Source organism: Aspergillus pseudotamarii, assembly GCF_009193445.1.
Source record: "Aspergillus pseudotamarii strain CBS 117625 unplaced genomic scaffold BDV38scaffold_32, whole genome shotgun sequence".
NCBI classification, from domain to species: Eukaryota; Fungi; Ascomycota; class Eurotiomycetes; order Eurotiales; family Aspergillaceae; genus Aspergillus; species Aspergillus pseudotamarii.
Window position 1 is genome coordinate 251,630 of NW_022475046.1, and position 20,989 is coordinate 272,618.

Sequence of the window (20,989 nt, forward strand, 5' to 3'; positions counted from 1 at the left end):
TCACACAACATACCTGGGAGGGGATGAACAAACCATCTACTTCGTACTCCAAATAGAAGTTCTTTTTATGGTATATGAATAATAATCACGCTATTAGCAATTATCTCATTTATCAATGCCTTCTCAAGGGTTCCTCTTCTCTATGTACTATTTGAAACCACTTTACTAGAGTAGGTTCGCGGGTCCGTGAATTAGCTGCCTATCATCTGTAAAATTACCAAAAATCCATTCTTCCATTACTACTCCGTACTTAGAATTGCCACCTACAACCCACCGTCAGATCCATGAAATACATACTAGACTATAGGACCCCTCGACTGTTTACCGTTCCTTGCCACTACAGTTGCACTGTGTAGCACATATTCAACCAATAATTGAAGTACAGAAGCATGCATTAAGACATCTGCCACATACACAAGCAAGGCATGAGCGAGACAGGCTGGGCTGGTGTTATATTTAGCAGCACAAACTATGTATATCGGCTTTATGGAACAGTTCGCCGGGGGAAGACAAGACAAAAGAACTATAGACCATATGTATTTCCTTCCAAATCAATCATTAGGTGACATGATAATTTAAAAGCTATCTCCTATATCGGAAATGGAAGCTTCCTGCTGCCTATGTATAACTTGATAGAAATATGCTGCCTACTCTTGGGGACCTATGGTGGCAATAATTCCGCTAACAGAAATCATGGCTTCTACCTTGCTGGAACATTTCCCGAGTACAGCTCCCAAGGTTTACTGAATAGATTAGCTTTCTGCTGTCTTCGGATAGCCTTGACTAACTCTAAAGACAATCTACTGGCCCGTCAAGGGTTGTATAAGAACAGATTTTGAAGGACGGAAAGAAAAAAGCGGGGGTGAGACCCATAGGTTCCTGGGTTACTGTCAAATATGTGAACAGCTTAATTGAAAGTCGATTGTTTACCATTTGTCACCGGCATGTACAATGGAATTTGGACAGACCTTGGCTCAGGCTCTTTGTAAATCCTCCAGAGTGAATGTATCCATTGACGCAGGACCCATTGGGGCTCACAATGAAGATGTCTCGAATTATCTTTCGGATAACGATGTCCTAACGCCTTTGTGTCGACCTGAGGCCTTATTCTCCGCCTAGGATATTTGATATACTTCTGCTCCGACGGTTGATGTGAATAAAACAAGTAATATATATATTCTGTACTCCATACTTCAGATTTGTTTCTGTATGATTATCTGTATGATTAATTCTTATGGCTGTTGCAAGAAGATTGTTTACCAAAGGGCTATTGGTCTTTACCCTAAACCTTACTAGCTCCTCCTGCAGCCAACAATCATCTAGGATATCGAACGCCAACTGTACAAACTATAGTAGTAGTCCAAACCATATCTTACTTACTGGCATATAGCAACATCAGACCAGTGAGAATTCAATCATACCCCACTTTTGACCTGAGAAAAGGAGCCTGTTTTTTTTTTTTTGTTTTTTTGTACTTTTTCCCTCCACTTTTGTACCCCTCTAAATTAGGTATATTTGAATAAGATAAATATAATGCACTTTGTCCCGTTCCATGGGAGTTGCACCTGTGCCCGGTTCCTTGTAGCTCAGGCGATGAAATGATTGGCCCAAAAATACTCTGTGATCCATTTGGAACCCATTGCCATTTGCCCCACCTCATTATACACTGTGTCCAATAATACGGGTATAAAGTCTACGGTATTTATGATGAATCATCCAAGCTCAGGACACAGGAGAAATCTATATATGACATGGACGGCTATCTCGGGAAGAGGTAGGGGGAAGGATATTACTACTAGTAATAGTATTCAGATAGTATAGGTATATATTTAGGTTGGGGTTGACAGGAGCATGTCAAGTGATGTTATCATCGGTAATGTGACTTCTGCCAAGTTCCTTCCCATGCAGCTGAAAGTTTCCAAAAATATCGGAACGGCGATAATCGCTGCTGAGATCTCTCTCCGTTGTGAACCCATGGAACCAAATGCGGCTATAATGATAAACACTCCCGTTTCCTTTTCCAGTGTGTCTGCGATCAACCAGTGGCTAAATTTTCTTTTACTTTCTCTTGTCCGAGCTTGTTCAACACCCCCAAAGTGGCAAAGTTAAAGAGCTTCGATCGGACTTGTGGTACGGGAACTCTTGTCAGAGGCGTCTCCCGTATATACGTGCAGAACAGACGGTACTTTTCGTACATATGCGCCCGGAGACAAGTGATAAGTGGACCTTTCATAGCCCCTGCCCTTGCAGAGTATGCCAACTATACATTGTCGCTTTTTCAAGCCTTTCCATTTTCTTCCGACTGGCGATTCTAGACTTTTTCGCTGCTAGAAGCTACTCCGACATAGGACTGGTTTGGAAAAAGTGGGTTGGTGTATGAATTGGACTACGTATACTAGTATCACCCCCCCGCCGTAGGGTTCACTATTGTTTTCTAGAAATAATTCGGGGGGAAACAAGCAAATGAGAATGGGGGTCTTACCATTACTATTCATGAACGTTTCTCTAGATTATTTACAGTATTACCTAGAAAGTACGGCTGCACCCACACTGTTCATATTATTTAGTACTCCATACTACAGTTGGTATGAACTGATTCGCCAGTCTCACTAAGAGAACCATGATCTTGACCAATCCGTAAACAGGTGGCTGCGTTGGATTTGATCTTTTTGCTTGGTTTGAATCGTAGAGGGCGGACTGGCGTAACGATTGGCCAATCGGGAGCCACCAGCCTGCGGGTGGCAAACCGGCAAGGTCCACAACGGCCTCTGCTTGATTGGCTTCCAATGGTCCAGCCCTCGGTCGAAGGTGTGGAATACCTGGAAAGGAAAAAAAGGGGGGGCTTTCAAGTTTCAGCTTTGGGGATCATCATTAGTCGGTAATTTCATAACATCCAATCGATAGAAAATAATTATTACCTCGAATCGTCGTCATTGTTATTTCTCGATGTAATGCAGTGGGTGTAAGGTTACACCCTATGCTAATTCCTGTTTTCTTGTTACCTTCGCATGACGGTGATTACTAATATAATCTATAGAACAATCTGAGCAAACATCGAGGCGTGACTTTCATATGACTTGGGCTCCGTTGGCCCGTGGGTACCATTCTTGCATTAGACCTCGGTGGATAATGCTGGTATTCAGTGGAGAGTACCGAGTAGACATGGGCGTGAGAGACGATTTCGACTCAGATAAGCTTGTTTCTCTAGCCGTAAGTGTCTATTCAAGCAAGAGGTTTCATATTGGACCCTGATCCACTGACGGAGAAGGAAAGATCGTCATAGCGACGTTCAACCGTCCAAGGGAATATGGATCTACAATCGCTGCCTGCCACTCACAATCACAGAGATGATGCTTCGCCACAATTGATGTACTGGGGCTCCTGTCTATCAAGATTCTCTTAAGATCAACATTCTCTGGAGACCCGGACACCCTTCATGCAAGCATTTTCCGGATGCAGCGACTGGATTCATCATGCTCCAACTCATCATGTTGAGGCTTCGTAGGAGCTGATGTGTACTGACGCATGTGCTACCTTCCTTAGAGGTTAAGTGGGTGACAAACAAAAAAAAAGTGACAGATATTCTACATTCAGCGATCAAACCCATGTCTACCACATGTGGTGGATACAAGATTACAGTCGCACGTCCATCGCGGTGGGCATTCTGAGCTTAATCAGACTACTAAGTCATAGCTTTCCAAAGCTTCAGCATAGGTCGGATACTCCAGATGGTCTCGATGCGAATGATAGTATGATAGTGATATGGTCAAGGTCACGACTGTGGGACAAACTCATTCCGGGTCGGTATCTTTCTTAACCTTCTCTATATATATATCATTTAGAGGCGCGTGAATGGTTAAGCTTTTCACTTAGACAGCATCGACCCCTCTGATCTGTTTCCGTTGTGGGCCAGGCTTGCGCGTTCCTGAGGCTTCTGATATCAACCCATCCCTACACAATGCGCTTGGACAAATGATAGCCGGTAGACAGGAATATCACTGAATATCACCAGTGATCATCATCTTATCATATCTTTCGAGGAAGGTCATTGTGGGTGTTTGTCTATCCCGTCCCGCTCTATGCTTCTCGTGGCCCCAGAGAAGCGGGCGGTTGAGGCATTTGTCCCTGAAGTCCCTTGACCCTGAGTGCCCACTAGTCATAACTATAGAAGAATATGCAGAGAACCCGGCCTCAGGGACGTCCTCGTGGTGACTATTTTTGTTGTTAGATGTGCAAGAGTCTCTCGCTGTTTAATCATAATCTTCCTTTCGTCTATAGATTACAGTCATTTCTTGTCCATGTGGTCCCTCGTTTACAGTCTTGCTAAGCATTAATATCTTGGTTCCAACTATCTATCCCCGTCATTCATTTATCAAACTATTCATCGTCGACCTCTGAAGCGCAAGGGGACTTCTCATTTCAACCCTGGTTTAGTGCCTGGCAATCTTGCCGATTGTTCCTATAACGCCCTATTCACGCATTCAGCATGAAGTTGTCCAGCATTGTCGCGGGCGCGTCCCTCTTCATCAGCAGTGCCATTGCTGCTGACCTAGACCCCATAATCATCAAGGGTTCGAAATTCTTCTACAAGAGCAACGACACCCAATTGTGTGTAGACCCTCTGTTGGCGATCCCGTTGTTTCACCTAATGCTAACAACCCCCCCAAGTTACATTCGCGGTGTTGCCTACCAGCGTGGGTTTTTGTTGTTGTTCTTAGTCTCATTGGTGTGACATAAGCTAACATAGTATGAAGAGGAGTACTCTGGTCCCGATTCTTCCGCCAACAGTTTCAAGGATCCTCTCGCCGACGCCGAGGCTTGTAAGCGCGATGTTCCTTACCTGGAAAAGCTGGGCACCAACACCATTCGCGTTTATGCTATTGATCCTAAGTCCGATCATAAGGAGTGTATGAGTCTTCTTAGTGACGCCGGTATCTATGTCATTGCGGATCTCTCGTCCCCGGGTGATTCTATCAATCGCAACGAACCCAAGTGGGATAACGACCTGTACAATAGATATGTGACTGTGGTTGATGATCTGTCGCAATACTCGAACGTCATTGGTTTCTTCGCTGGAAATGAGGTCTCCAACAGTGAGAATACCACGTCTGCCAGTGCCTTTGTCAAGGCTGCCGTCCGTGACACCAAGCAGTATATCAAGGCCAAGAACTATCGTCCTATGGGCGTTGGCTATGCTACTAGCGATGACTCAAACATCCGTAAAAACATGGCCAACTACTTCAACTGTAACAGCGCGGATGACAGTATCGACTTCTGGGGCTACAATGTGTACTCGTGGTGTGGAGATTCCAACTATGAGAAGTCTGGGTACGCTTCTCGTACTGAGGAGTTCAAGGACTACACTGTCCCTGTCTTCTTCGCTGAGTACGGCTGCAATGCTGTCCAGCCTCGCAAGTTCACTGAAGTCCAGGCTCTCTATGGAGACAAGATGGCCGATGTCTGGTCGGGAGGTATTGTGTATATGTACTTCCAGGAAGAGAACAACTATGGTAAGCTCAACATTGGCTGGCTCTATGACTTACTGGCTGACTTTGGTAGGCCTGGTGTCTGTTGATGGAAACAAGGTCAGCACTAAGGCGGATTTCAGCTACCTTTCGAAGGAGTTGGCTAGCGCTACCCCTTCCGGCACCAAGAAGGGCGATTATAAACCTACAAACACCGCTCTTCAGTCTTGCCCGGCCGTTGATGGCAAGTGGCTCGCAACTTCCAGCCCGCTACCTCCCTCTCCAAACCAAGACCTCTGTTCCTGCATGGAGGAAAGCTTAAGCTGCGCTCTGAAGGACAGGGTCTCCGGCGAGCAGCTCGATAAGCTCTTCGGTACTGTTTGCGGCTACGACGTCTGCGATGGGATCACCACCAATGCCACTACTGGCAAATATGGTGCTTATAGTGTGTGCACTCCTCAGCAGCAGCTGTCGTACGCCATCAACCTCTACTATCAGAACCAGAAAGCAAAGGGTAACGGTGACAAGGCTTGTGACTTCAACGGGGCTGCCACCACCCAGAGCTCGAAGAGCGGCGGCAGTGCTTGCTCTGCGCTCCTCAAGGAGGCCGGCACTTCTGGTACCGGAACCGTTACTTCTTCTCCCACCGGTACAGCTGGTTCTGGTGCTTCCGGTGGTGCTGCTGCATCTAGCTCTGGAGCTGCCGGTGGTATGATTGGTCCTTCTAACATCAACGTCGGTATCTTCCAGCTCGGCGCCTATGTGGTGACGGCTATGGTCGCCGGCGCGGGCATGATCGTCCTGTAAGGGCCGTTCGCTTCGTCTTCTCGTCTCGCTGTGGGATAGTAGCCCCGTTCCCTACCGATCACTGTATAAGCTGGGTTAGCTCTGCTATGTGTCTGTGTGATTGTGTGATACTCTTCTTGTACATCCTAGCGGTGGATCTGCCTTTTCCAATATGAACTTCCTTGCCGTATAAGTATTACCAATGCAGGTATACGGTATTTGGCATTGTCTTTTATATACTCATTTAATAGGTCAATTGGTTTCAAGGTGATTTCACGTAGGAATGACCAGTCTTACGGTCAGATAACACTGTTACGGGACTGTCTCCGATTGGCTTTCCTGTCTAGACGGCTTAGATCTATAGCGTTAATATCTTCATCTATATGCTATTCGGTGCATTCTAAATAAACAAGCACGGAGTTCTCTTCCCGGCGAGGTATGGTCTATACTCGACCCTGCTCCATTGTGCGGCATGGTAGTTCTACACAATCCAACCCCAAGCTCGAAGTGTGAATCAACCTTGTGCTGGATAGAGGAGCGTGGCACACTAGTCACACGGTACGGAATTTATATTGTGATGAGTGGCATAGTGGTCGCTTCGCCGTTGAGGCTTGACCCTGCACCATGGATGGCAGGAACGGTTCGTTGATCATACGGCTAGCTTTTTGTGGTCTCAAGTTCAGTAGCCTTGTTTCGTAGTAGAATGTCCACGAAGCGGGGTATATCAGACTAGGAGTATGAATAGCTGGTAGTATTTACTACCGTAGATGAAGTCTGTGGTGGATATATATTTTGGGTGGACATATACATCCACAAGGAATGTTCACCGTGCCCTAACACACCCCCAGGAGCAATGTTGATCTATAAGATAGCTAATCAATAATAGACTTAGGAGATGGCAACTAGATATGATACTCTGATATAGACCTAAAGTAGGCAATATATGCCTCTAGTGGATTTATATTGGCCTTCACGGTTTGTAACGGTGGTATGATTCTCAAGTTCCTATGTTCGAACTTGAACCTTTTCTCTTTTCTTTTCTTTTGGTTTTCTACCTTTGTGCCCCTTCTATTTATTACTACACAGAATTATAGAGCAAACGTGAGGTGTTCATTTTGTAATAGTCGCCTGTTTCTTAGACACGCAACCCGTGACCGATCATTGGCCGTTTCCAACCCACGGATCACCAGGAAGTGTTGCCATGCCAACGACCCCCCCAGCTGCAACTCAATATCGTCAACACTTCCACTCGAAAGGCAGCTCAAGCTCATGCAATATCTCCATCCAGCTTTACTTATATTTCCGGCACTGTCTATGACTTAACAGATCGGGCATTTGACATGTCATACTAAAGTCCGACACCCAAAGCAAACCAGCACAATTATACATCAACACTCATTATCTATATACCAACGAAACGACAATGGCTCGACTCAACCCAACGAGCCCCGTCAAACAAGGCGGTACGCGCGAGAATGCGACCAAATCGGTCCGAAAGCTGAAGTCCAACACCAACTCAGTCTTTTCGAGCAAGTTCAGAGACACGTCGCCCACACCCAAGGTGGGAGAACACTCGGGGACGTTATTCGACGAACCGGAGTTTAAACGGCCGACTGCGAGAACAACGACGACAAACGATAAGCCTGTTCATCGACAGAGGAAGCTGCAACGGAGCGGAACTGTATCCAGCGGAACGTTTAATATCTTTTCCGATAGTGATGGACTGAGTGACCGCGACGACGTCTCCTTTGCATCGACTATGCGCTCCTCGACTACCCGCTCTTCGACCGAAGGACGTCCCAGTGATCCGTTGCAGCTGGCACGTGCTAACTCGCTGCTGATGCCGCAGTCGAGGCACTCTAGGAGCCGGTCAACGAGGAAGTCCGAGCTCTATGATTACACTAAGGAGAATTACCCCGTGGAGGAGGTTGTGGAGGATTACTCCACCACCTCTTCTATCAGTCGGAATCCCTCTGATGCGTCCTCGACACGACGGTCTCCTACCAGGAGGGAGCCGCGGCAGACGGATAGTAGAAGACAAAATGACCGGCAGTTTCGGGATTATCGCCAGCCGGCAAATCGGTCCGAGGACGAGGAGAGTGATGATGGATTCAACTCTCTGGATGACTTCATTGTCAGTGATAGCGAAGAGCCTAGCCACCACGACGCAACTGTGGGCGAGTCGGAACCAGAAGAGACTAAGAGGGCACCGTCGCCGCCTAGAGTCAAAAGGAGATTGGTTCGTGGCAGAAGGCCGAACCCTGAGGAACAGATTAAGAGGGCCTTGGAGAGCTCCGCACATACAAACCTTCGCCTAGAGCCCTCTTTACCAGCTGCTGTTTCGATGCCCTCCTCTGACCCCCAGGCCAGCCCCAGAAAGCTATTCCGTAATACCTCTCACATCGATGAGAAGATGAACTGTCTGGATCTGGAGGACGAGGATGCTGGTGTTGACGATGATGAGGTCGATCACGACGCTGCTGATGAAGCTGCTGCTGATGAAGTGGACACTGATGAATATGACCCGTCCGCTCAACTCCAACAAGATTTGGATAAGTACGTCTCAACACTGCTGAATATGCGAAAGCCTAAAATATTAACTGCCAGATAGTTTTCTAGGACGATTCGAGCCCCGCTCCAAAAGCTCAGAGATCGAAACAGTGAATTTGGAAACACCGTCTGCCAGCCCCTCTAAAAGCACTCTCAAGTCACCTTCCAAAGGCAAAGCCCATATTCCACCCACACCTTATCGTGAGAGCGTAGACGCCTTCTGGTCTCAGGAAGCTACAAACAATTGGATCGATCAGCATTCACCGCGCAAATTACAGAACTTGCTGCAGGAACTCGAGGAGTCCGACAACGACGTTGACCCCGAGATCATGCCTAGAACCAAAGCAATAAAGAAGACGGCCAAGCCTCCTAGCAAGACGGCCCTGAAGAAGGCCGAAACAGAAAAGAAGAGAGCCGCCCTTGAGCGCAAGAAGTCATTTGATAACAAGAAGGCCGCTGTCGCAGAAGACTTCTTCAAGGTTTTAGATGACCACGTTACTGGTGGCCGTATCCAAGAAATAGCCGAGGAAACGGGTGGTGTTCAGATCATCTGGAGCAAGACACTCCAGACAACCGCTGGACGGGCGAACTGGAAGCGAGAGAAGCTGCGAACGGAGGGTACGCTTGGGACGGAGCCCCAGACACCTGGAGGATCTCTGTCCAAACACCATGCTAGCATCGAACTGGCTGAGCGGATTATAGATGACGAGGATCGCTTGCTGAACACGCTAGCTCACGAGTACTGCCACCTGGCCAACTTTATCATCTCCAACGTCCACAATAATCCCCATGGAGCAAGTTTTAAACAATGGGGGCTGAAGTGCAAAGAAGCCCTGAAGGACCACCCTGTTTATGGCGGACGCTTCGAAGTAACGACCAAGCACAGCTACAAGATCGACTACAAGTACGTATGGAGCTGTGTGGACTGCGGCCAGACATACGGACGTCATTCAAAGAGCATCGATACTACCAAGTCTCGATGTGGAAAATGCAGAGGTTTGCTCCAGCAGATCAAGCCAAAGCCACGGAACGTGTCACCCCGAAAGAAGCAACCCCTTGGGGATGCCGAGAAAGTGGCCGTCGATGAGGTTGCCAACGTACTAGGGGAGATCAACTTGGGTAACTAAAGTACTCGCGGCTCTTCGGATCTAGTCATTGAAGGTGTTTACGGATTTGTCTCTCATTCTACATACATTTCGGGAAGATTTGCCTGTCATTTTCAGCGTTCATTTGATGACGATATATCTATGGTGTTCTCTCTTTAGCGATGATATGCCTGTCCGCCTCTCATTTGGGATATTTGGTTTTCGTGTTTGATGTACACAACGATCCTTAAGCAATGAGCACATATGCAATTCGTACATACACAGCTATACTCTGGAGCTCATAATCGATTGATTTCGGATTTGACTATCACTAATCTATCTAACTAGTTCTATCTTATATACATGCCAGTGTCCTAGCCTCAATCCCTCTCATCCATGAAACCGTATGCAATTCCCTAACCCATCCATACCAAATCCGCCATGCAACGATGCAAATCCTATAAAATCCTCCCAAGTACAGTCAACTCAACCATCACTCCCAAACCCATGAATCAATCGTACACTCCCCAAAGAGAAATAAAGAAAGAAAGAAAGAAAAGAACCTAACAAAACAAATCCCAATCAACAACCTCCAACCCATCCACCAACCCCGAAATCAATCCCTCAGCCAACCGTTCCTCCGCCTCCAACCCCCTCAAATCCCCAGCCTTCTCAAACTCCTCCCTGGGCACATTAACAAAAACCACCAAATCCGTCTCCTGCTCCACCAACCTCACCACCAAATACCACAAGGTCACAGTGCTAGTCAGTTGTCCCTCCGAACTAGACCCTGCAACCGCACCCCCAAGCCCAAGCCCAACCCCAGACCCAGACCCAGACCCAGACCCAGAACCAGCTCTAGCCGCAGATCTCCCCTTAGGAGAAGTAACCCTCACAACACCCCGATACCCCACAATCCCAGCCGAGAATTTCCCCAAAGAAACCCGTGTTGGCGGCGTCACGATCTCCAGCTTATCACCCTCATCGCAGACGTCGTGGATATGGTAGAGTGCTGCTTTTGCGTCGGAGTCGAGCTGGTGAGTTTGTAGATGTGCGCCGATCAGAGTATCGAGAGTGGCTGTCTCATGGTCGGTAACACGTTGGTTTATTTCGGTGATTTGGGAGCTTAGGGTTGTTCGGGAGAGGAAGACTTCTTGGTGGGAGGGGATTTCGCGGACGTCACTGTTTTTTTTTTTCTTTTGTTAGTTCTTTATATAAAGGAGTTGTTGACTAGGATGGGAGTTGGGGATTGAAAATTGGACGCTTTACGAACCTTGCGTCGACCCAGTTCTGGGGGATTAGGGCTTTGATTGCTCCGCCGTAGAAGTCGTGGGGGGTGTATGTTGTCATTTTTTGATTTTTCTGGTTTTCTGGTTTATTTTTTTTTTGGTTGATATATTGGGGGATGCGGGGTAGGATCGGTTCTAATTGTTTTGCGTTGGTGGGCGTTGTTGGAAGGGATTGTAGTGGGGTGTTGGTGTTCTCAAGATGGGGGTGGTTTTGAGTCTTTATAGGTATTTTATGACAGGGTCGTGAGTCATGAAGGAGGATTGTGATGCTTTTTCAAGAGGAAAGGGAACAAGAAAGATTGATTTCTGCTTTGGGATTTAATGGAAATTGAAGCTTTTCGGGCCAATGAGGAACATGACGTCTCGTCGTTGTTGGCGGGCGGTGGGCTTATCAGGGTCTGATTGGAGGGGCGGGGTCATTTATCCATTTATCTCACACGAGGTGCCCCTCGGCGTGACTCACGGGACTGACGGTCTAGAACTAACTTATCAACATGTAAAGAAAGACCCAGCCCGCACGACAACTTTGATTGAATATAGACCCTTGCGAAAATATGTATGTCTGACGGCCCCACTACTAATATCTTAAAAAAGGTATCTAAGCTCATAGGCAGAAAGGTTAAATAAATGAGAACGTTCCTGGTTCCAGACCCATCTCGAATCACATGTCCAATAGTTCTTCGATATATCCATCCAACGCGATCATCTTGAACTTGTTCCCCCATTTCGAGCGGAACTCTTTCTTACGATAGGCGTAGCTAGTGACCTGAGAAAAGCTCACCAGTTCCACCGTCCATCCCCGCCGCAGCGCTCGCTCTACCATCTTCATGAATCCTCCGGAGAATTCGGCTTCCGCCGCATCTCCCGTAGCTAAAACGATGGTCGCTGGTTCATCCGTATCCAACAGGCTTTCTAGGATCTTCAGGTGTAGAATTTCGTCCACACCCTGTTCGACCCAGCGCTCTTCCGGCGTGTCGTTCGTTTCAGAACTACTGCCTCCGTCCTGAGCGCCCGCCCGAGGACCTTTGCGGAATTTCAGCTGACGACGAGTCGGTTGTTTCACCTTGTGCACTCGGTCGAGAATGTTCGTCTCGTAGCCGAGTTTCTCGCCGTCGTCGATCGCGGCAAAGCGGTCGGAGCCCACCAAGACCCTCTTGGCTGTTGGTCGACCACGTTCCAGGATCAACGAGAAGTTCTGGAATGAGAGTGGCAAGCGGCGGATCCGTGTTTTCACAGGGATGTTTCTGGATACTTTCATAGAATCGTGAAACCCAACCATAATCTGGACAAATGGCGATAATCAGCAGAGGTTGACATGACATGTACGGGGAAAGCTAACTTACATTAGACATATCGACAAAGACATGAATCGGGCGACATGTGAGAGGAGAGGCCGGTTTGGGCTTCCCAGACCGCCCCACTTGCGTTATAGTCTCTGCATAGTCGGGAAAGTTCTTCAACAACTTGGTTAAGAGACCGACTTTTCGATCGGCTGCCGACTTGTACGCAACGGGCTGCACACGAATGGCGCCACCGGGGAGGTTTTGGATAGCGATAGGGGCTAATGCCCCAGTGGATTCATCAAACGAGGATGGCGGGGTATCGGACGACTCACTTAAGGCCTCCGCGATGCCCACCTGAGACGGGATGAAAGGAACGACGCCCCGTTTGGAATAGGCTGGGTCAAAGATGCTCGGGTTGTCGGATTCTGCTTCCGCAGTGCTCTCCGACAAGTGGGGTTCATAGGTTGGTTGCTTGGTTTGGTTACGATGGTTTGGGGTACGATATTCAACGGTAGCCTTGTGGGACTTGGACACATCCGATGTGGGAATCGGCCGAGGAGGCGTACGCGGAAGCGTTTTATCAGGGCTATCAACGTTTATGGCCCCGTGAGAAGGGCGCTTGAGAATCTGAATCCGCTTAGGCTGCTGTGGAGGTTGTTCGATAATGCTTTCCTTGGTGGCTTGATGAAGGCCAGCTTCTGACTCGACGGGAGGCGTGGTGTTGCCAAGGAAATCCCATATGGAGGAGAAGTCACCAAGCTTTGGGGGTCCACCGCTCTCGTGCTTCAGATCGGGTGCCGAGTCATTTAGAGCTTGGGCAGCAACCGTGCCGGGAGTGGATGGAGCTTGGTAAGAGTCATTGTGGCGAGCAGGGATGGAACGGTCACCGCCGCTGTACGTCGGCGAGCGCAGTAGATTGATCACCGGAGTGAAATCCCAGTTCGAAGAAGATGTCGCCGACGATGGCATTGACAGCAATGGACTCGGATGTCAGATCTAATGGTGTGTAGAATTCCGCTCGAAGTAGGGATGTGCCTTGGTGGCAATACGCGGGGTTGGACAGACAGTAAGGGTAGAAAGCTTTCAAGTACAGAAGACCGACAACTATAAATGTGCACAATTCAAACGCAAGAGATAGGGCATTAAGATAAAGCGCATCAACATGGTGGTCATTGAGACCCGACCAGACGACGATGTTCACGCCAAACGCATTGAAAGAGAAGGCAAGTTGACAAAGGGAAGAAGAGAGTTAGTTGATTAGGTTAGGTTAGGTTAGGTTAGGCACGGAGACTCGGAGACTCGCCGCCTGCAATGACCCGCCGCGTGGCGGTGAACAACTGTCACGGTACTGCCACGACCTACCGCTTGCTGTCTTGAGCCGCTAACAACACTAATCCGCATAGGGAAGGTACGTTTTCGGCATTCGCTGAAATAGATAGTCCGGACGGAATTATATTTCCCCCAAAGGCCCCACTCAAACCACTAATCCAGCTTCGGGCTAGCCTGAATTGTAGGTCATGACGACGTCATTCGTCCCAGAATCTAGAATCGCAAGAATGACGAGGTCGATTTGTTTATTCCTGCTTTCTTCTGGAATCGCCAATTGCATGGTTGTGTCGATGGTCATTGGTGGGTTCGCTCGTCACCATGACGCGCATTCAATGATCATCGTTCCATGGACGCAGGTCTGGATTCACGGTCAGAGGCCAGACTCAACATCACTTGTGCCTCGGGTGAATTCCGTCGCGGAGCAGATCAAGGTCACCAACGTCATGGAGGTACAGATATAGAAGCAGATGAAAGATATATAAACCCTTCGATCCCTGATCTTAATCCCTTCTTCATCAATCTCAACAAGACAAAACAATCGAATCACAACTACTCTATCCATTCTACTCTTCAAACCACTTTTACACTTTTAATCAAACCCACTCGCAAATATGTCTGACGCCGGACGCAAGGACTGGAGCACCAGTACGTTGATATACATATAATGCTGCATTGGATATCTCGCTAACTCCTCCGCAGAGGCCAAGGAGGAACTCACTCCTGACTCCGCCAAGTCCACCCAGCAGAAGATGAAGGAGGGCGCCACTGATATTGGTGACCGCCTCGCCCGTGGCACCCAGCCCGACGACCAGAAGTCTGGCATGCAGGAGACCTTCGACAAGAGCCAGCGCATGCATGACAACAAGAGCCATGGCGGTACCGGCGAGTCGATGTAAGTATTTCTGCAGAGTATTCGAGCTATTGTCAAGAGACTAACCGACTTCGCAGTCTTGACAAGGCCAAGAACGCGATGGGTCTCGGTGACCATTAAGCTTGAGAGTCTGGAGGATCACCCGTGACCGTTCATCATGAATACTTATGATTTGATGATATTATCCTCATGTACTGTATTAAGCTTAGTATCCTGTGTCAATTAATGACCCTCATATGAATTAATCAGAACTTAATATTCTGAACTATTTCACGTCCCCCGTATAGAATGATCAAGCTTCGAGTCTCGTTCCTGGGTAAGCTCGTGGAGTTCCTCTAACAACTCTCGATACTTCGCCCGCGCCCCTTGGATATCTGTAGGAAGGTCATGGAACAGCTGAATCCGATGATCCAAGCTCCTGACCGCATTCATAAGCTTCTTGACGGCTACCTCCTCCGCGACCACCTCACCCAACGTAGGCCCTTTACTTTGATTCCTTTTCAAAGCAGCAACCCTATCCTGATATTCACCAACTTTAGCGGCGAGAGTTTTCGTGCCTTTCATCCACTCAGCTGTCATAGCCGGCAGATCAGCTGGAACCTCATACGCCGGATCAGACCTTAGTTCATCCAGTTGCCGGCGCAGCGCCTCCAACTCCCTCTGTAAATAATCATGTAACATATCCACCTTAGCCAGCTGGTCCTGCACGCCAAATTCCTCCTTGGTCAGTTCGAGAACAGATTGACCCAGATGCCCCGCCTCCGCGTTCAGCGCACCCAACGCCGCAGCCGATTTCGCTAGATCGTCCAGATCCTGTTCGCCCTTATCATCGAGACAATATTCCAACTCGTCGAGTATCTCCTTCTTCTGTTTGTCTTCGGTCTCTTCGCGCGCTTTGAATCCCTGCACGGCTTGTTCGCGTGCCTGGTGTAGGAGGGACGCTTCCTCATCGGCGGTGTCGTTGGCTGCCGCTAGGGCAAGCAATGTCCGTAGTGTATCTTCATTGCGTTCGAATGTGGGGACTGGGTTCGGGGCATATTGGCGACTTAGCCAGGAGTTGACATAAGCCCAATCTTTCGCCTGGATGGCTGCTTGTCGCGCTTTGGCGGGGGAAAGGAGGGGGCTATCCATTGGCGGTGAGCGATGGAATATACACAGAGAGGATCAGGTTCTGAGAGTAAACGCGATAAGAATTGGAAAGGTACTCGCTAGGGGATGGTCGCTGATCTCTTGAAGCTGGGGTTAGTGGACTGCAGTTCGTGGGACGAACAAACCAAAACAAACCACTAGTTCCTGTGCAGCGTTAATTAAATACCTTAAATCGACTCACTACGGTGACTTTTCCCTTTCCGCTTTAGGCCCGACTTGGCACCGCTTTTGAGCGGCCGGAGCGTGGGGGGAGCACGAAAGTGCGTGTCCTGAGGGATCCAAACTATAGGAGACTGTATACGAACCCTAAGTCGAATCGAATCGTCTATATTACTGCCTGCTACTACCACTTTGTTTTGAGCCCGTGTGCAGTTCTTCATATCCCCACCACGTAAGGCACCTTGGCAAGTTATTCCACTGCTACCTGTCTAATGGTTTGACAATAACGTAGTAGTTGTAGTAGTAGGTAGTATAGATATCCGAGACTAGGCCTTAAACCTGTAGTAGTATGGAGTAGTGCCTACTAGTACTAGGTAAACGTAGTGCGTTGATTCTTCCTGGGTTAATGACAACCTTAAATCCGCTTTGCCGACTGTACGTCTGGTCCTACACATGATATACAATGTAGCCCATTTCAGCAGCAACGCGTGGATATTCAGAGAGATATTGGCGAAGTAAATAACTGATAGGTTGATGAACATATCGAGTAAGGAGAGGCGCATACTGAAACTCCTGGTACGAAATGACTCCTCTGGATAATAGTAGTACCTATGTCTGTTTCTATGTGTCTAAAAAGCTTTTGTAGTAATATATAACAAGCTCACCTTTATCCAAATCATCTTGGCCAAGAGCTACCTTACTCATCTCGTCGTGAACTACTAAAGAGGTGCCTTTGGTGAACTGCAAGGTATCGATTGACTTGTCAAAATTCTGGCCTAAAGGATATACGGCAACTGACCGTAGCCATTTGACAGGGTGATAAATATCGCCTGCTTCCAAACATGTAGCTTCTGAATCCTACTGCAGCTTGACTCTGAACTTCACTCTCGTTGTCACCCCCTAACCGTCGCCCGATTGATATCCGTAGGGTGAGGTAGAGAGAATACCCTCTATAAAAGTTTAGTTCATTGCCCGCTTCACCCCCTTGTTTGTGCCTGCTTAGCGCAGCCTGGACGTTTTCCGGCGGCCGTTGCAGGTTCACTCCAAAAGGCTCGCTAGAAGAAAGCTTCAGTTGACTCATTACCACACCCTAGATGGGAAGTTATTTTACGTGGGGCTAAGCCGATCCGGCTCTGTTTAACGCAGCTTAATTTATGATAATTTTATAGTGCAGGTAGTTCATGAATCATCCGGCTGTCAAGATACCTAGTCGACTTAGCAGTAGAACATGATACGTCCCCGTCGTTCGTCTACTGTCCATAGATCTGTCGTGATATGCTGACGATGAGAAGTAGTCAAACCCTCATTTAGTACCCAACTTGAGCTTCCATGTCTCGGTGTCTTACCGTTTTATTCCCCACAATGTATATTTACTACAATCCGTTAATAATGAAATTGGCTTCGCCCTCTATCCTGTAAGACATTGAATCTAAGAAGGATTGCCTTTCACCCGAGGATTTTGCCGCTTAAACCTCTCCTTGATGAGTCGTGGTCTGGATGTTGTTAGAAGGCGCCCAAGAGACCCACTTCCAGAATGGGCTAATTAAGATACGCCCTAACTCGGCCCCGATAATATGTGAGCCCGCGGGCTCTGAATAGACCCCTCTCAAAGTGTGACTCAGTGCAGTATGTTAGTATAAGAGCCCGTAACATGTACCGCTGGAATAGACGTTTAAGGAAGCGGCTTAGAAGTCTAAGCAATTTTGAAAAAAAAGACCATCATACTTTTGCGGCATCCCAACGATTGAAGTGTTCTCTAAGGCTTATAGTTCCAGTCAGCATGTCTTATCCATCCATTGCGCAACAAGATGGCATGCCTCATAGTACTGCCAGCCGACCTGCACATTCCCTGTCTCTCAGGGCAAGTACTTCGTTGAGAAACACAAGCAATGGCCTCTGGGATATTCTTAACGATCTCTGGCATCCGGAGAGCAACCCTCACGGCTATGTCACACTCGGGGTTGCAGACAATGCACTGATGCAAGAACATCTGCTACATCGCGTGAACAGCAATTTTGATCTTCCAGAACAGCACCTTTTATTGAACGACACCATCACAGGGTCTGTTCGGCTGAAAACTGCCATCGCTCGCTTTCTCACTCGTTATCTCAGTCCATCAAAAGCGCTCAAGCCATCGCAGATCGTTGCCACCAATGGGGTTTCATCTGCAACCGAGCACTGCTCCTGGGCTTTGTGTGATCCAGGTGAAGGGATGCTGGCAGGGCGCCCATATTATCGAGGTTTCAACAGAGACGTTTGCCTGCGGCCAGGGGCTAAGCTCGTTCCAGTCGGCTTCGACGAGGTAGATCCTGTCAGTGTTTCTGCTGTGTCCAAATACGAAGAAGCCATCATAAGCTCGCGTGAGCGAGGCTGTAATATACGAGCCATTCTGCTCTGCAACCCGCACAATCCCTTGGGTCGATGCTATCCTCGGTCGTTCCTTGTGGAGCTGATGAAGCTTTGTCAAAAACATGGCGTTCATATGATCAGCGACGAGATATATGCTTTGTCAGTTTGGAGACATGGTCAAGACAGGGCAACGCCGATGGAGGGCTTTACTTCGGTGCTTTCCATCGACCATGATGGGCTGATCGACCCGAAACTTGTTCATGTGCTTTGGGGTGTTAGTAAAGTTTTTGGCGCGAATGGAGTGCGACTAGGTGTGATTATTTCCCAAGGTAACGGCGACATGCTTGAGTCGATCCGAGGGGTCGGCCAGTTTAGCTCGATTTCTGGCTTTGCGGACTATCTGACGACAACCATTCTCGAAGATGAAGAGTTCGTGGACCGATATATTAAGGAAAACTACGAGAAGCTTTCTGCAGCTTACAACTATGTTGTCACATTCCTGGATGACCACGGAATACCCTACGCAAGAGGATCGAACGCGGGGTTCTTTGTTTGGTGCGATCTATTAACAGCTTATCTGAGAATCCACCCCGGCAGTCCACCTGATGATAGCGACTCTGCAAAATGGAATAGAAGTAGGGAACTGGCAGAAAAGTTGACGCAGCACAAAGTGCACCTTGGAGTTGGCGATGACTTTGGTAGTGAGCAGCCCGGATGGTTCCGTATTACCTTTTCGCAACACCGTGTTCAGCTCGATGAGGGATTGAAACGCATTGTTAAAGCCCTTCATTCTTAAGAGTTTGGACAAGTGAGAGTCACGGCTCTGAAAAACGCCAGCTCTGCTGTTACAGATATGCCATATAACTTGCAAGCTCTCAGATTATCACATATGGATTTGCTCCCTTGATATGTCACTAATCACTCGTCGAGCTACATGACAACTACGAGATAACTGTACTGCGCTGATTTAAATTACAATGTCTTTGATCTTTATTTGTTAGCCTAAGCCATTCCATAAGTTGATTGAATCAATTATCAGGTTGACTGAAAATTGACAAAACTTTAAGTTCTGGCTATGGAGTAATAGAGCGGAGGGTTAATCGTGAACTCGTGGGCCCGGATGTTCAATATTAAATCCCTCCTTAAGCAGAAGTACGAAAGGAGACGCCCCTGTGATACCACAGTGGCTTAGTCTAGATTTTGCTGAGCATACGTAATTTACCTTCCTTGTTGCCACTACTCTTGCTCCAGCCTTTGCTGTAGTCAATGTCGGCCATGGCCAAGACGACGCTTGCGTTTATAGTGCAGTACGCAACTATTGTGTGTACTTTCTCACTCGCTAAAATATGCATCCCCAATTTGACTTTTAGCCAGTCTGCCTTTCCTTCTTCAAACTTCATCTAGAAAGCCTGTAAGCATAGCCTAATTGAATCTAAGCTTGGCATTAGCCCTCTACACTTGAGCTTCACGAACCGAGTCTTTTAGGTTGGAGCAGGGCATCTTAAATGGCATCTGATTAGGCTCTACGTAATTGACCACCTTGTAAAGCCCTGGTTTGCGTTATGCAGGAGAAATGGCTTCCACAACGGTTCTTCTATACTCCCCACCAAAAGTTTCCGTACGAAACGCGTCAACCGCGAGTCGTGTATATCCTGCCTCTCCGCCAACGACCATTCTTCTGTGGCCGGCTTGGGGATCATTGAAAGTGTGGCTATTCTTGCTGCACCTATTGCTGGAGGACTTCTGACTCACCGCTTGGTTGGTGGTGGTGTTTCTGGACTAAACCTACTAATTGGAGGGGGTGACACTTTTGATGACTTTCTTCTTGTTCTCGGACCCAAAGCCCAGTACCATGAGCATGACTTTCAGGGAAAAGCTAGTTGAGGTTGCCTCATAAAGCAACCTGCTCTTTATCCCAGCCCTGACCAGTCTTTTGTCGCGCTTTCCTGGGGCCCGCACGAAATACCCCTGGAACAATGGTGAAGTGATTGGCCCTCTCGTCGTTTTCTTATACAACCAATGCCGGGCGAGGTGATGCCGCTTCTTTCCCGCCCTGTATTTTAAAAGACCACAACGTGAATGCCAGCGCTATCTTCACAATGTGCGCCAATAGCGCTTCTAATATGCTTGAGTCTTACTTGCCCATGTATTTTCAAGTTATTCGCGAGTATTCTCCTAGTAGGAGGCGGCCATATGATGGCCCCCATCGTGATTAACGCCGCTACTGGGTCAGGAATTAGCACCCTTGGCTACTGATACATCGTTCATGCTTTTGTCTTCTACATTTGATGCCCCGCTGCGTGGGTCTTATATCACATCTTTTTCTGTACTCTGGGGCATACGGCTTCGCGAGGGGAATAGGTTTCAATGCACCAACCAGTGCCGCACAAACAGTACTTGCCCACCGACAATGTTTCCCTAGGCCGGTCGATTGTGACCGTCGCACAGCAACCTTGGTTCTGCTGTATCTGTTGCGATAGCTCGAGCCAAATTCACGAATCAACTCTCTCGACTAACCTCGCGCCAGTAGAAGTTGGGAGATGACATGTGGTATCTCGCCGGTGGACTGACATGTACGACATTAATTGGCCTCTGTCGTGCATCCATATTGCTAGTTAGAAAGTTAATCCTATGGTCGTAAATGATAAGTTATCATGATTCCACCAACGGCACA

The 20,989-nt window shown here is 48.0% G+C and overlaps 8 protein-coding genes across 8 annotated transcripts; 5 read left to right on the forward strand and 3 right to left on the reverse strand.

Annotated features, from left to right (window-relative positions):
• The first annotated feature begins 1,811 nt into the window (after positions 1-1,811).
• BDV38DRAFT_249085 (uncharacterized protein) lies at positions 1,812-2,460 on the forward strand. Its single transcript, XM_032054791.1, has one exon. It carries the CDS (start codon positions 1,852-1,854, stop codon positions 2,107-2,109), a length of 258 nt encoding a protein of 85 aa, XP_031912818.1. The 5' UTR covers positions 1,812-1,851; the 3' UTR covers positions 2,110-2,460.
• A 1,863-nt stretch (positions 2,461-4,323) lies between these two features.
• BDV38DRAFT_293727 (glycoside hydrolase family 72 protein) lies at positions 4,324-6,272 on the forward strand (the record flags this gene model as incomplete). The annotated part of the gene is made up of 4 exons (XM_032062314.1): positions 4,324-4,608; positions 4,669-4,694; positions 4,755-5,510; positions 5,560-6,272. The coding sequence occupies exons 1-4, from the start codon at positions 4,487-4,489 to the stop codon at positions 6,270-6,272; spliced, it is 1,617 nt and encodes a 538-aa protein (XP_031912819.1). The 5' UTR covers positions 4,324-4,486.
• Positions 6,273-7,674: 1,402 nt separating this feature from the next.
• BDV38DRAFT_271860 (SprT family zinc-dependent metalloprotease) lies at positions 7,675-9,928 on the forward strand (the record flags this gene model as incomplete). The annotated part of the gene is made up of 2 exons (XM_032057390.1): positions 7,675-8,807; positions 8,863-9,928. The coding sequence occupies 2 exons, from the start codon at positions 7,675-7,677 to the stop codon at positions 9,926-9,928; spliced, it is 2,199 nt and encodes a 732-aa protein (XP_031912820.1).
• Positions 9,929-10,449: 521 nt separating this feature from the next.
• mog1 (Ran GTPase-binding protein MOG1) lies at positions 10,450-11,236 on the reverse strand (the record flags this gene model as incomplete). The annotated part of the gene is made up of 2 exons (XM_032060084.1): positions 10,450-11,068; positions 11,160-11,236. 2 exons carry the CDS (start codon positions 11,234-11,236, stop codon positions 10,450-10,452), a joined length of 696 nt encoding a protein of 231 aa, XP_031912821.1.
• Positions 11,237-11,677: 441 nt separating this feature from the next.
• Positions 11,678-13,981, reverse strand: BDV38DRAFT_249093 (NYN domain-containing protein). Its single transcript, XM_032054792.1, has 3 exons — positions 13,863-13,981; positions 12,519-13,804; positions 11,678-12,457 (listed from the first exon to the last, which is right to left on the reverse strand). The coding sequence occupies exons 2-3, from the start codon at positions 13,425-13,427 to the stop codon at positions 11,837-11,839; spliced, it is 1,530 nt and encodes a 509-aa protein (XP_031912822.1). The 5' UTR covers positions 13,428-13,804; positions 13,863-13,981; the 3' UTR covers positions 11,678-11,836.
• A 417-nt stretch (positions 13,982-14,398) lies between these two features.
• Positions 14,399-14,778, forward strand: BDV38DRAFT_283698 (heat shock 9/12 family protein; the record flags this gene model as incomplete). The annotated part of the gene is made up of 3 exons (XM_032060085.1): positions 14,399-14,432; positions 14,487-14,679; positions 14,736-14,778. The coding sequence occupies 3 exons, from the start codon at positions 14,399-14,401 to the stop codon at positions 14,776-14,778; spliced, it is 270 nt and encodes an 89-aa protein (XP_031912823.1).
• BDV38DRAFT_108693 (uncharacterized protein) lies at positions 14,668-15,882 on the reverse strand. The gene has a single exon (XM_032050940.1). The coding sequence runs from the start codon at positions 15,787-15,789 to the stop codon at positions 14,929-14,931; it is 861 nt and encodes a 286-aa protein (XP_031912824.1). The 5' UTR covers positions 15,790-15,882; the 3' UTR covers positions 14,668-14,928.
• Positions 15,883-17,665: 1,783 nt separating this feature from the next.
• On the forward strand, positions 17,666-19,512 carry BDV38DRAFT_293731 (pyridoxal phosphate-dependent transferase). Its single transcript, XM_032062315.1, has one exon. It carries the CDS (start codon positions 17,747-17,749, stop codon positions 19,109-19,111), a length of 1,365 nt encoding a protein of 454 aa, XP_031912825.1. The 5' UTR covers positions 17,666-17,746; the 3' UTR covers positions 19,112-19,512.
• The last annotated feature ends 1,477 nt before the right edge of the window (positions 19,513-20,989 follow it).